The sequence below is a fragment of the Thunnus thynnus genome, chromosome 8 (assembly GCF_963924715.1).
Source record: "Thunnus thynnus chromosome 8, fThuThy2.1, whole genome shotgun sequence".
In the NCBI taxonomy this organism is placed as follows: domain Eukaryota; kingdom Metazoa; phylum Chordata; class Actinopteri; order Scombriformes; family Scombridae; genus Thunnus; species Thunnus thynnus.
In genome coordinates this window covers 9,155,667-9,170,531 of record NC_089524.1, presented here as the reverse complement: position 1 = coordinate 9,170,531, position 14,865 = coordinate 9,155,667, and the positions used below count along the sequence as shown (strand labels likewise).

General features: G+C 39.7%; 2 protein-coding genes and 1 long non-coding RNA gene across 3 annotated transcripts in view; 1 reads left to right on the top strand and 2 right to left on the bottom strand.

Annotated features, from left to right (window-relative positions):
- The window catches only part of znhit6 (zinc finger HIT-type containing 6), a 35,291-nt gene extending 26,504 nt beyond the window's left edge, over positions 1-8,787 (bottom strand). The window contains exons 1-4 of the mRNA XM_067596371.1: positions 8,597-8,787; positions 6,020-6,085; positions 2,346-2,452; positions 2,108-2,193 (exon numbers count right to left, since the gene is read on the bottom strand). Coding sequence (XP_067452472.1) covers positions 2,108-2,193; positions 2,346-2,452; positions 6,020-6,085; positions 8,597-8,712 — 375 coding nt within the window. The 5' untranslated portion in view covers positions 8,713-8,787. The remainder of the gene's footprint in view (positions 1-2,107; positions 2,194-2,345; positions 2,453-6,019; positions 6,086-8,596) is intronic.
- LOC137187477 (uncharacterized) lies at positions 8,092-14,860 on the top strand. Its single transcript, XR_010929217.1, has 3 exons — positions 8,092-8,308; positions 14,364-14,456; positions 14,742-14,860. It is a non-coding gene; the product is annotated as an uncharacterized lncRNA (long non-coding RNA).
- Positions 13,881-14,865, bottom strand: part of LOC137187469 (collagen alpha-1(XXIV) chain) — a 99,411-nt gene continuing 98,426 nt past the window's right edge. The window contains exon 60 of the mRNA XM_067596367.1: positions 13,881-14,427. Within this exon, the coding sequence (XP_067452468.1) occupies positions 14,281-14,427 (147 nt within the window). The 3' untranslated portion in view covers positions 13,881-14,280. The remainder of the gene's footprint in view (positions 14,428-14,865) is intronic.

The following is a 14,865-nucleotide window of genomic DNA, read 5'->3' as shown; positions in this document are numbered from 1 at the left end:
CCAAAAGAGCACATCAAGATTCATACAACCAAACTGAACAACGCAACAGTTAAAGACCTTTAATAAAGATTTCACAGCAGACTGCTCCAGACAAAATAACTGTTCGGTGAAACAGGATGTAACAGAAAGCTCCTATTCTTGAGCCTGAACAGATTTGTTGGGACCACAGACCGGCTGACATTTCAGTTCAGTGGAAAAGTCAGTGAGGGTGGGGGGGGGCATCTTCTGCAAGAATAAATAGGTCTAAATACCAAACATCTGTTCTGCATCAATAAATCTGACTGTGCAAGTTTCATTAACAATTAAACCAAAGATGACCTGAACTTCTCTTTACTTCCCTCATCTAAATTTGAAAGGACAGGCCTTTCCTTTCTGGCGCTCATGCAGCTCTTTCATGACTTCATATTGGCGGGTAGTGAGAGACATTAAAAGAGATTTATTAAAAGGTAGGGCTACACAAGGCTAATAACAGATCACAGTACTTGCAATGTTCTGGAGGAGACCCAAATCCCAAAGCTCATCATGTGCCAAGCCTTTATCTCTCGCTGAGAATAAGCCTCATTATTTTGATTGATTTGTGACCGCTGAAGCAGTCACATCCTCTAAAAATCCCATAAAAGAGCGTGTATTAATCCAAGCGATCAAATATTACTTGTCTTGTGTTGTGGTAACAGTACAGGTGAAAGCTGGCAGGGACACTGGATGTTACATAAATTAATGTCTTCTGTGGTTTGGAGCAACTGCAGAAAGCATTGCATAACTGCAGCCACAAACGACCAGTGAAGCAATAAAAGCACAAAGAGAAAAACAATTAGGTGTTGTTGGTTCCTACTATTGTAAAGTTTTTATTAGAATTACTGTGCATAATTATTGTTTACTTCTTTTGAATTCAAGGAGGTACAAACTCTCTCATATATATATATATATATATACATATATACATGTACATAATGCAAGTAGCAATGTTGTAATGTGTAGTAATTAAGTAATTTCCCAAAAGCATCTAAGGGTTTAAAAAAAATTATAAAAGCTATTTTAATTTATTTTAATTATCTTATCATTTCTTCTTATATTCAAGTAATTACTGAAAAGTGATCCTGATAAAGACATTAACTGCCTGTAATTAACTGTGTCAATAAAGATATTGGCTTAACATACCGGTCTTTAGATAACACGGTCAGTATTTGGGGTCAGTCTGTTCTTGCTTTGGATGAAAATGATTTCGTTTGTGATACATTTCAACAGTGCTTTCAGTACCCAGAAGCTTTAAATTTTACCTTGTATAAACTTTCAATTTGACCATAATTTTATGCTAAGATCATTTTTCAACACTCAGGAGAACAGTCTTTGCTGAACTGGCTGAACAGCTACGAACCACTGCCCTTTTCACAGCTAACACATGAGCAGTAGTGACAACACTGCAGAGAGCAGCATCTGGTTTTAGTCATTAAATAACAAAACAATTCTTCTATGTATCAAGAACATACATGTGTTATTATTTGAACAAAATGAGACAATAACTTTAGAATGCCCTTCCCTAATGGTGTGTGAAATTTAATAGTACATCCAGATATATTGGATGTATCTAGATCATAAAAACAAGCTTTTTTCCTTGTTTTTCTTGAATAAGATTTACCAGTTAAGCAAGGGTCTCTAGCCAGGCTAGTGGCTCTGGGAGGCTGAACTGAGGCACAGTGGTGCTCTACTGCCAATGCTAACATGCTGACGTTAAGCAAGTATAATGTTTACCATGTTCACCATCTCAGTTTAGCATGCAAGCATGCTAACATTTGCTAATTAGCACTAAAACAGAAAGTACAACTGATGAGAATGTAATTTATTTTGCTGGCATTTGGTAATAAACAAAATACTGAACACATTAACATTCTAACCTGATGACGGCACTAAATGAAAAGTTAAGGGATCACTAAAGTTATTACAATTCATCCTGAGGTGGCCAATTTTGTTTTTTTTCTACTATACTGCTAGCTTAATTCATGGTCACATAAATTTAAGAGTTAAAGTGGTTCCAGCATAATCTACTCCTGATGCAGAGTACCCAACATTAGTCATAGAAGATGATTTCATCAATGAATCAAGGGCTTACTTTTAAAGTAGAACGGGGTGTCCGGATGAGATTGTCCCTGTTTGCACCATCAGCAAACCTCCCTGTGTCCTCCAGAAACCTGTAGTCTACAGGTAGAGAACAAATAGTAAACACACACCTGCTGTCACATTATACCAAAAGTGTTTTGTCATAAATACTGCTGAACTATTCTTGATGTTGATGTTGTCTGATGTAACCCGATGATTTTGAAAACTGTGTCTATGAAGGAGATGCTTACCACTGAGAAGTGTCATTTCATCAAACAGTGAGAGGGTCACAAAGGCAGTTTTATTTCTAACTCCACTGCATCCCGATTCGCCTTTGTGTTTCTTCACGCACAGCAAGCTGGAGGACACAGAAAAAGAGATTTTTAAAGTAAGGCTTCGATTTTTTTCACAATTGTTATATAAGATCTATTATCTAAGGACAGTTGGTCTGCTGAACTCAGACGTACAACAGTGCAAAAACCCCTGAATAATTTAAACAAATAACTAGCACCGCAGGTGGACAAACACTACTAGATTTCCCTCGTTATATAAAGTGGTTATCATCATTCCAGAATGATTTTCAATATCCGTGTTCGAGGAGTAAGATCCAAAGAAAACCCAACCAATTTTTTCCTGATTCATGATTATGCGGACTATCGCCATAGGCACCTCGCCAAGACAATAAAGACAGAATCATAAGAAGCTGAGAACATTTGTGCTCCACTTCTTTCCCACTACCAGCTGAAACTCTTCTACCTTCTCAAGCTAAACGCACTTTCAATAAAGTTTGAACAGCAGTGGGCCTTTAAAGCTTTCACTGGCATTTTTATTTAAACAAGACTGAGAGTCTGCAGCCACGCTAGCAGCTCTTTGAGGCTGTGCTTGAGGCATAATGGTGCTAACATCAATATGCTCACAATGACAATGCTAGCATGTTGATGTTTAGCAGATATAATGTTTACCGTGCTCATAATCTTAGTTTAGCATACTAGCATGATAACATTTGCTAATTAGCACTAAATATACAAAGTTGAATACTGAGACTGATGGAAATGTCATCAGTCGTTTGACCCGAGGATGGCGCTAGATTAAAGTCGGGGATCATTTACCAAGTTTCACGGGAATCCATTAAATAGTTGTGATAATTCTATAAAAACCCAAAAATGTCAACCTAATGGGGGCCGTAGAGAAAACATCTGAGGAACAAGTCGATAAGATTCATCCTGAGGGAAACATGAATATATGGACCAAATTTCATGGCAATCATCCAATAGCTGAAGTCTTTTCAGTCTGGACAAAAGTGGTTAAATTGACCCCCAAAGTTCCCGATTAATACTCTGTTGATTAACTAAGATTAACTAGCTCAAAATACCACACTTTTAAGTACATTTTGCTGATAAAACCGATGTAGTTTTTAATTAAATAAGATTTTGAAATCCAGGACTGTTACTTGGGAAGGAGTATTTTCACATGGTAGTATTATTAGCTACTTTTACCTAAAAAAACCTTTGACTGAAATGTATTCGAGCACTAGCATATTACCAAAACTCTTACTATCATTCAAAATGTCTGTAATTTGCTTTATGAAGGATCTTACTGAATAAAATAAAGTCCAGCATGGAAAGACACATTTTCAGACACTTACCTAGAGAAAGGTATTTGGCCAGAGTCAGATGAAGACTGTATCCATCGAAACTATGCAAAAGGAATGCTGAATAATGCCCAAAACAACAGGCAACCATGAGAGACGTTCTCTATTGCCCACTGATAAATCTTAACGACAAAGTCAAATATGACCATCAACATGCCATTAATTCCTTAAAGGTTGAGTTGTAAATGTTTTCATATCCACAGAATTCGAGGAATAGGCCACGGACTGTTGCCATTAACTGTGGCATGATGTTCCCGGCCATGAATCAAAATAAATAGTCAGTAAAAACAAATACATGGCCACAAGTCAATCGTAAATATTATGTTACCGCATGCAAAGGCAGAAGATATTTTTTTTATAACCAACCTTACATAATTCTTTAGTGATTATTGTTTTTTTATCAGAAAAAGGCAGAACTATTTCTTTGATTTTTATTAGCAGTATCAGACACAGATGGAATACAGCTTTTATGTAGTATGAAATTATATGATCTCATCATAGAGATATAACAGAAGTTCAAGTGAAAGTCCATTCACAAGAAAAAAATAACTTTTATTCATGTGATAAACAAGTATTTTTTTTATTTGTTATTTTGTTGGCATGATAGAGGGTTTTGGCCGTTTTGGTTTATTTTTTTTGGAAAATCTGTATGCAATTGTGCTCCAAACTACCACAAAACCCAAGGTCATGGAAAAAGAGAACAAATGCAAATTGTTTTGGTGGAAATGACATTAAATGTATCTGTGACTCACTTACAAAAATGCCAAAACCTGTAGACAAGTCAGGACAAACACAGTCCAGGAGTGCTCCATACGACAGAAGATCTAACCTTAAATCTGTTCGGAGCCCGTTCTCTCTCCCTGCTTTACTTTCGCTCTCCTCTACAGAAATATCTTATTTGAGTAACTGCACAAGCCACATCGTTTGGCAATACCAATCCCATTGTCCCCTCAGCTCACAGGTTACATAACTCGAGGGCCTTGAAAGCATATTTTCTTAATCAGCTTCTTACTATGAGCAACAAGGTCCTGCATGAATACAACATTTCGTGCCAAAGTAAGAACATCTACGGGTTGAAGTGAGCAGGTCTTGGTTGGAAAGTTGGAAAAAAAAAGTAATGTGACGTATTTGAATCAAAATGCGATGATAGCTGTGGGGCTGTTTGCTTATGTTATGCTCATGTTGCCAGACTGTTGTCAATCAAACCTTTTGTTTTAGCGTGTTAAACTCTTACAGCATAATAACTCTGGATATTTTTTTCCAAACTTCAACTTTTTCTGTTGATAATTTAGCTGAGTTCAACCGAGTTGTCTTTTTGAAGAAGAAAAAAGTCAAAGATTTCAAATCAATGACTAAACATGATATGTAACCATAACCATCCATGTAATATATCTTTATGTTTATGTTAGCCAATGATACCACTCAATAGGTGCTGGTGGTGGTGTGTGTGTGTGTGTGTGTGTGTGTGGGGGGGGGGGGGGGGTGTTAAAGTCAGGAGATGTTTTTTAAAGCTGAAACAACAATCATGAAAATAACTGCCAGATTAATAGATAATGAAAATCATTGTTAGTTGCGGCTCTAACGGTTTTACAGCCCCTGGGGGAGATCGTTTAGTAAAGCTTTGGACCAGGTTGGGAGTTTTTGCAAAAGCTATGCAACAGTTCTGTCAACATACTCATGCTACACTGTGCTTTCTGCCAAGCCTCATGGAACTCACAGCATTTCTAATCTTTAATATAAGGATTTCAGCAGAATTATAGACAGAATATGGGCAGCTCTATTAGTGCAAAAAAGCCTCAAGTCTCTGTATTAAAGGGATCAGTTGAGTGAACTTTCCAGAAAATAGCACTAACATGCTGATGTTGACCTGTGCACCATTAAGAAAGTGACATAATAAGCAAATTAAATTTCCTTCAGGGTTTGTGACTCTTTAAAATTAAGTTGTCACAAGTTATTGCCTTTAGTGCGTAAATCAGTTGAGATCAGTTTAACCAAGTGTTTCACTTCTTAGATATTTAGAGGCCTGAAGAGGTGAAAGCATTCAATATTTTACAAGAAAAAAAGCACAAAGAAGAGTCAGAAAAAAGTTAAATAACAACGTGGAAGATAACCATTTGCCTCTCTTATACATTTTATCATATTGTGACCTGTCAGATTTATTTAGGAACCCTTTGGGGGGCCTCTCGACTCCCATGTTGGGAACCACTGCTGCAGGACCTTTTCAGATAAAAAAAAAAAATTGTATTACTTTGGATTTAAGGTCAATAATCTTACCTGCATGAATGTGTGAGACAGGCAGGACATCTGTACTTGGCTTCCTCTGATCCACACACACCACAGCTGTTGGGAAGATAAAATGTCAACACAGTACAAACACAGACTGTGGGCAGTTTTACAGTGATACTGAAGAAAAGCTGTACAAAATGGACATACAATTAACAACCCACCTGAATAAAAGTTAACTTTACACATGGAAATTTCTTACTCTCACAACTCATGGAAACAACAGATAAAAGGATAGAGTTAGACATAGAGATACATAGAGTCTGAGAGTTTCGGGGCGGTGTTTCGGTTTAACGAGTGACCGTGTTACGTGGTGACTTTCGGCTGAATGCGTCCGTGGTTGTCGTAGTGACGGCAGCTGTTGAAAACACAAACAGAACACGAAAATGTCCTCCTCGAAGCATTAAATTCTCTTGAATGTTTAATATAATATGTAGACAGGTGACAAATTAAAGAAAAAACCGGAACAGGTCTGAATGCTTGACCCCTACAGTGAGGGGATCTGGTGGTTCTGTTATGCTGTGGGGAGCATTTTGCTGGCATGGTTTGAGTCAACTTGTCCCCTTAAAGGAAAGGATCACTGAAAATCAATACAAAGTTGTTGAGTGATCACTTTTATCCTATGATGAAACATTTCTATCCTGATGGGAGTGGTCTCTTCCAGGATGACAATGCTTCCGTCCATAGGGCACGAGGGGTCACTGAATGGTTTGATGAGTAAGAAAATGATGTGAAACATATGCTAAAGCCTTCGCAGTCACCAGATCTCATCCAACTGAACACCTATGGGAGATTTTGGACCGATGTGTTAGACACCAAATGAGTGAATATCTTATGGAAGAATGGTGTTCATCCCTCCAGTAGAGTTCCAGAGACTGACTGTCAATGACAAGGCCCATTGAAGCAGTTCTGGTGGCCCAACAGCTTACTAAGACACTTTATGTTTGGTTTTTCCTTTAATTTGGCACCTGTCTGTATTCATCCGGTCTTTTTTGTCTTACAACAAGACGCATTCTCCTTTATTAAAGTTACTTTTTATGTGGTTAATTTTAGATTAGCAGAGCAGCTAGCGTTATGAGGAATTTGACACTTATTCACCAAGTCTCTTATTTGATCTTTCCTCACTGCTCGATCCTCACTCGAACCAGAAGTTGTTCTGGTCCGCCATTTTGAAGGCTGTCTCAAGTATCTTATTTCTGCTCCGAGGAGCGAGGAGGGATCTCTGAGGAGCCATGACAAGGATACACAAGAGCTGCCTTCACAGAAGTCTTTTACCAGCCGACAAGCCCCCTTATTAGATATCAGCTATTGATTGGACGCTGCAGCTGATCGGACTGATCTGATACATCACAACATCACTGCAGTCTCATAGAAAAGTGGAGACAGATTACAGATTAAACTCAAGTATATGACTTCCAGGTTTTATAACTTATTTGTTTTCTGATTCATCATCTAGTTTAAAATCTGTTAATCTGATCAACAAAAGAACCATAAACAACTTTCCTCATTTATTAGAAAGATTTTTTCTTTTCATGATCGGTTGTTTCCCCCTATTGACTTTTATTATGGATGAAATTAAAGTCAGAGTGAGTCTGTCTGTCACCAAGAAACACAATGTAAAACACATTTATATTGTACGTAATTTGTCGTCATTTCCATTCAGTCACATGTGAGGCTGAAAATTCCTGATCGTCGAGTTTGATATGAGTTACATAATTTCTATTTTCCCTGAAATATTTAGCCAAATAGATAATTTCCGGTGTTCAAAAGACACTCTAATCATATTCTGAGTCATTAAACAACAAACTAACAAAGTAACAACACTAAATACAGACACAGATAATTAATAAATAATATAAACACATTCTGCCAGTATTAATGGCTCATGTGCCTCTGAGCAGGACACAGTACACAATATAAATACAAAATGCAGATTTTCATTCATGTGCAGGTGTTTGTCAAACAGGTAAAAGTCTACAGAGAGAAAACAGATGCTGGCAGTGATAACTGTGCACCTTTATTAGTATTATCAGAGTGCACATATGGGCAGATAGAAACTCCATCAAAAGTCTCTACAGCTGTTAAAGCCGACTGACAGCTGATCCAGCTGTGGTCAGCTGCCGCCGTCATCAGAAACGGACGTCGCTCCACATGACGCTTAAGAGGAAAGAACGTCTCATTTATCTAAAAACACATTTCCTCGTTTCTTCTCTCCTCGCGTGGTTTCCTTGCGTCTCTCCATGTATCCACAGTGGGAGGGACTAAGACGAAAGGACGCAAGTAAGGGAAACGTGGATAAAATTTAAGAGACTTGGGATGTACCCACAGTCACTCATTACCCCGAGACACCGGCGGCGTTAACTGACGTAGCTAACGTTAGCTGTCTGATAGCATCCTACCGGTTACTTGCGCCTTGCTGCGGAGAATATCTGTTACTTAGTTTACAATTACTATAAGTATCAAAACCGGGCTTGACCATTACTTAAACAAACATTAAAACAAGCACGAACCTGTTAGCTGACTAATTTAGCAGTTTGTTAACAATTTTCTGACCGTTTAAACACTTACTTGGACAGAGCAATCTTCCTTTTCTTCCCTTTCGACTCTTCTTCTTGACCGCTGTTGTCCGCTTGAGTCTCCACAGTTGACATGATGTTTGCTGTTGGTAAAATTACAGAGCACATTTCAAGAGAACTGCGGCCACACGTTGGACACACAGCAGCTCAACTCCGCATCAAAACAAATCCACTTCCGCCGGCAGCACGTGGACACAAGATCCGGTTTGAAAGCTGCTCATTGGCGCCTCCCGGTGTCGGTAGAGTAGAACTACAACGTCTTCCGGTGACGGCTAAGGAAATACTGAGTAGTGACTACTCAATGAAAAACAAGCAGTGATGGAAATTAACTAAATAGATTTACTCAAGTATTGTGCTTGAATACAATTTTGAGGTACTTATACTTTACTTGAGTGTTTCTATTTTAAAATATTATACTGCCACTCCACTTCATTTCAGAGGGAAATATTGTACTTTCTACTCCACTACCTTTATTTCACAGCTTTAGTTCATTTTCAGATGAAGATTTGGTACATTGGATAATATAACAAGCTTTTAAAATACAACACATTGTTAAAGATGAAGCCAGTGGTTTACAACCTTTTTGGCTTTTGATGTCTTACAAAAAGCAGTGTGTAGTCAGGGTCACATTTCAGATGTCTATGAGTTGTCAGCAGCTCCACCAAATAGTGATTTTTCCCTCTAAACTTCTCACATGGTTTTTATTTCAATAAATGTTCAAATGATCCAATATTTCACCAAAAATCAAAGATTAGAGAAAAATTCGAACAACTGAAAACAGATTTGTGCATCAGAACCTTGTTTTTTCCTCTTTCCTCTGGTGACCCTTTGGAGAGGCCAACCCCTAGGCTGGGAACCACTGGACTAAACTAGCTAACTGTATGTAAAGTAGTTCAAACTAGCTTCATCTCCAGCAGCTACAACAGTAACATGTTACTTACACACTGACACATGTTGAGATATTTGCCCAGATGTTTGACAGTCGTGCGAGGGACACTTGCAAATATTCATATCATTTAAATTCACCATTTTCACAGTGCTGTAGTTTTGTATGTTAGTTTTTTTTCAGCAATTTCCTTAAAGTATCTGCTGTGTAATTGTTCATTTTTAGGATATTTCTTTGAAAGGGTTATGTAATTTGGTAGTATATGGGAATTGTGCTCATTATATTATAGAGTTTTTTAAAAAAAAAAAAAAAAAAACAGCCTAACTTGCTAATGTGTAGTTTCACACAGAAAACTACACACTGAAAACTTTCCAACTAAACAAACTTACTGTTACTGTTAAATACCTCCATTCATCCATCCATCCATCCATTTTCTGCCGTTTATCCAGGACCGGGTCACGGTGGCATCAGACTGAGTAAGGAAACCCAGACATCCTTCACCTCAGCAATGCTCTCCAGCTCCTCCTGGGGGATCCCAAGGCATTCCCAGGCCACAAGAGATATGTAGTCCCTCTAGTGTGTTCTGGGTCTGCCCCGGGGTCTCCACCAGTTGGATGTACCTGGAACACCTCCAGAGGGAGGCGTCCAGGAGGCATCCTAACCAAGTGCCCAAACCACCTCAGCTGGTTCCTTTCAATGCAAAGGAACAGCGGCTCTACTCCAAGCTCCCCCAGGATGTCCGAGCCCCTCACCCTCACCCTATCTCTAAGGCTGAGCCCAGACACATTCTCTGGAGGAAACTCATTTTGGCCACTTGTATCTGTGATTTCATTATTTCAGTCACTACCCAAAGCCTGCGACCATAGGTGAGAGTTGGGATGTAGACCGCCTGGTAAATTTAGAGCTTTGCCTTCTTGCTCAGCTCTTTCTTCATCACAACGGTCCAGTACAACATTACTGCTGATGCTGCATCGATCTGCCTGTCAACCTCACGCTCCAACTTACCCTCACTTGTGAACAAGACCCCAAGATACTTGAATTCCTTGATTTGGGGCAGCAACTCACTCCCAACGCACAAGGAGCAGTCCAGAGTATTGAAGCCAACAGAAACACGTCGTCTGCAAAAAGCAGGGAAGCAATCCTGAGGTCCCCAAACCTGACACTCTCATCCCCCCGACTATACTTTGAGATTCTGTCCTTGAAAATCACAAACAAAATCGGTGACAAGGGACAACCCTGGCAGGGCCCAACGTCCACTAACAACAAGTCTGACTTACTGCTGTGAATGTGGACACAGCTCTCACTATGGTTATATAAGGACTGAATGGCTCGCAGCACCGGCCCCGGTACCCCATGCTCCCACAACACTGCCCACAAGGTGCCCCAAGGGACATGGTCTTAAGGCTTCTAAGTCCACAAAGCAGCTGTAGACTGGATGTGCGAACTCCCATGAACCCTCAATTATCCTTGCAAGGGTGAAGAGCTGGTCCACTGTTCCACGGTCAGGATGGAATCTGCATTGTTCTTCCTGAAACTGAGGTTCGACAATCGGCCGGAGCCTCCTTTCCAGCACTCTGGCATAAGCTTTCCCCGGGAGGTGTAGGAGTAGTGTGATCCCCTGATAGTTGGAGCGCACCCTCTAGTCCCCTTTTTTGAAAATGGGAACCACCACCCCAGTCTGCCAGTCCACAGGCACTGTCCCTGTACTCCATGTGACACTGAAGGGGTGTGCAAGCCATGACAGCCCAACAATGTCTGAGCCTTCAGCATCTCAGGGCAAATCTAATCCACACCTGGCACTTTGCCACTGAGGAGCTTTTTGACTACCTCTGAGACCTCTGCCAGGGATATGAGTGAGGCTTCCCCCGAGTTGTCCAACTCTGGCTCCTCCATAGAGGGCATGTCCATCAGGTTTAGGAGATCCTCAAAGTGTTCCTTCTACTGCCCAACAATGTCCACAGTCAAGGTCAGCACTTCTCCACCCTTGCTGAGTAGAACTGTCAACTGATCACCACCTGGTGGTGAGTTTGATCAGATGGTGGGGGAGGCTGCTAGACAGACCTGGGAGACCAAAACGAGTGGTGAGGATGGACTGGGAATGTCTAGTGGAAGCCCCTATCTATGAGGTCTTCAACTGCTACCTCTAGAGGAATTTCTCCTGCATCACGGGGGAGGTTGGGGACATGGAATCTGAGTGGGCCATGTTCAGGACCTCAGTTGTGGAGACGGCTGATCAGAGTTGTGGCTGGAAGGTCATCAGTGCCTGTCAGGGTGGCAACACAACAAGGAGGCTATCAAGCTGAAGAAGGAGGCCTTTCAGGTCTGGCTGGCCCAGGGGTCTCCTGAAGCAGCAGATGGGTATTGAAGGGCCAAAATGGCAACAACTCAGGTGGTTGCTGAAGCAAAAACCTGGGTGTGGGAGAGTTTGAGGAGGTCATGGAGAAGGACTTGGCCTCAAAGAAACTCTGGCAAACCGTGAGGCGATTCAGGAAGGGGAAGCAGTGCTTAGCCCAGGCTGTTAAATACCTGAAAATTACAATTTAATCAGAACATTTCCATGAAATTTGTATAAAGGACAATAAAGTCATATAACACAAATGAAGAGCTTGTGTTTTTCTCATAGTAAGTGAACAGGTTTTATAGGATACAAACTACAAATTCTCATTCTGTGCCTAGCAGCAGATTGTTTTTATGATCCTCATGTTCCCGCAGCAATGTCTACTCTATACAGTTTATGGTCTATATAAGACTTGATAATGTAAATGTAGACTTTAGCAAAAGTAGACTGAAATTTGTGAAATTAAATCCACACCAGTTTTTATGTGTGCTCATACAGGATAATTTTATTCTGGTGGTGTGGGGCCATAATCAAATAATTTCTTATGTGCACATATAAGCACCTAATATGATCAGCAGTTTCTTTCCATGTAACTGTACTTTTTTGAAAACACTTTGAAATACTTGTATCAGTATGTTGGAGTTTAAATAAGGAGCCTGTGATAGACAGGTTGGCATAAAAGCACCCAGCATCCAGTTTGAGATGTGCTTTTCCTCATTCCATTCACATTTCATGGTGGAGCTCAATGTGCTGATGATGTGCTGAAATAAAATGTCATTTTTTCTTGTTTTGGACTTCATCGTAGCCTGCATTTAGCCAGAGTATGTTCTGCTGGACTCAAGACATAAATGTTATTGCTTTTGCTCCCTTAGAGAAATGCTCTTTGGTTTACGTCCTTGCTCAAAGGCACCTTAGTGGTGGTAATTAGGGAGGGGTAAGCGCTGCTCTTTCACTTTCACTTCCCAGATTTGTGCAGGTGGGATCTGGGTTCAGGGATTGACCATCTTATCACAAGAATCTTTAGGCTGCCAGTAGGAAAAGAGTTTGTATGTAGTCATACTGCAACCTTCTGTTACACTTCACTTTCAAGAGTGTTTTCATCCCTACCTACCATTTGATGTCAAGCTTTTCCTTTCATCAAAAAAGTATCAAACCATTTGTGGATAAAATGTTCCATTTATTTGTTTGTCAACATATTTATTATTTACACATTTGCATCCAACTTCATCCGCCACAGAATTTATATAATTACACTTTGTTCAAGGTAATATAACTTAAGAATATGATGACTGTGTTTCAAAGGATTCTGACTCTGGCCTACTGTAGCTGCCAGTCTGCTTAAACACCACTGAATGAGCTAAAAAAAAAAAACAGTATGATAAACATAAAGTTGCAGGCGTGAACACACAAACAAACTTTTTAAACATAAATACTTCTTTAGTCTGAGTTGTGGATGACCAAATAGTTCTCTGAGAGTATAACTTACTGTGGTACAGTAATGTGAACAATAAAACAAGAAGGATATAAATAAACATACAGTATGCTGTCAATATATACACAGGAAATGTAAAAACTCACTGATGACTCATTCTTTGTTGCAGCACCAATGATAGGTTTCCCCTGAGGAACCTACCACATAGAAGGAAAAGCTACAAAAATATGTAGTGTATCAAAAAATGGTTCATAAATTAGAAATGACCAAATCAACATAAGTACTTATACAACATAACAAATCTGGATGTAACCGGTACATACAACACAAAGGCAAAAAAGACTAACTTGACATTAGCAACTATCCTAGAAAGCAAATTAGCAGGTAGAGGTAGAGCACCATCTGTCAAGATGAACAGGTCCGACTGGGTAGGACCAAAGACAAAAATACCATGAAAACAATGTAAAATATAGCCTTTGATTGGAAATTGAAATATTTAAATCAGTCACACATTATCCACATGCTATTGCACTCATATAACGTTTAGTTAGGGGCCTGGTACGCTCCTTCAGGTTAGGCCCCTGCTTAGGATGGCCTGGGTGTGTTTTGGGGTGAAAGGGAGGTGTAAGTTTGCGGTTTGGATAGGCTGCTGCGTAGTGAGGCCCAACCCTGTGACCAGGGAGTAATATGGGTCCATATACAGTCAACCTGAGCACCGTTTGACTGACAATTAAACAAACAAAACATATTTTACACATTTATTTGTTAAATATTGGTATACACTGTTCTCCTTTGGCCACAGAGATTGAGCTGCTCCATGTAGGCCTGCCTTCGATTGGATATTGGGCATTTGTGTCTCACACAGGGCCTTGTTAATGGTCTCCATCGAACATGACAAACTCTCTTGGACACCCACTCCAGCATGCGTGTTCAAGCCTCTCTTTGGTAGGCAGCCATTTTTGTAACAGCTTTATGTTTTAGTAGTTTATGTGAATAGGTTACAGGACGGTGATGTTGGTGTCAGAGGAAGCAGACTGGACCAATTTCTATATGTTGCTGACTATTGGGTTGTGATGTGGGAAATTCCTGTATGTCTACAATAGGTAGCTGACGACTGTCCTGAGTATGGAAGAAGAAACGAGACTGGTGCCAGCTGCCATCTTGGATCTAGGTGAAGGAAGAGAGAAGAGAGGAGGGTAAATTAAGTGATTCATATCCAAAATGTGAAAAATACATTTCATGACTATTACAGAATATGTTTGGAAATGTTTTTCAAAGTCTGTATAGTAGGTTTGTCTGCAAAAAAGCTTTGTTCACTAGACTTCATTCTATGCTGTAGTCTTCACTTCTTTACGTATGTATGGGCCAAACCAATTAATAGATGGAATTTTCACAAGCAATATGGCTCAAATGTGTGTCAGACCAGGTAGATAGTAAACCAAATATCAACAAATAAACTCTTTTTTGTTTTCTATACACAGAAAAACAAGTCATGATCACAAGTCAAAGAAAGGTAAAAAGACCAAGATAACTCTGAAATATCAGAGTAACTGAAATCCTGTAGTTTTAAAGAAAACAATATTTGCTGAATCAGTTATCTCTCCT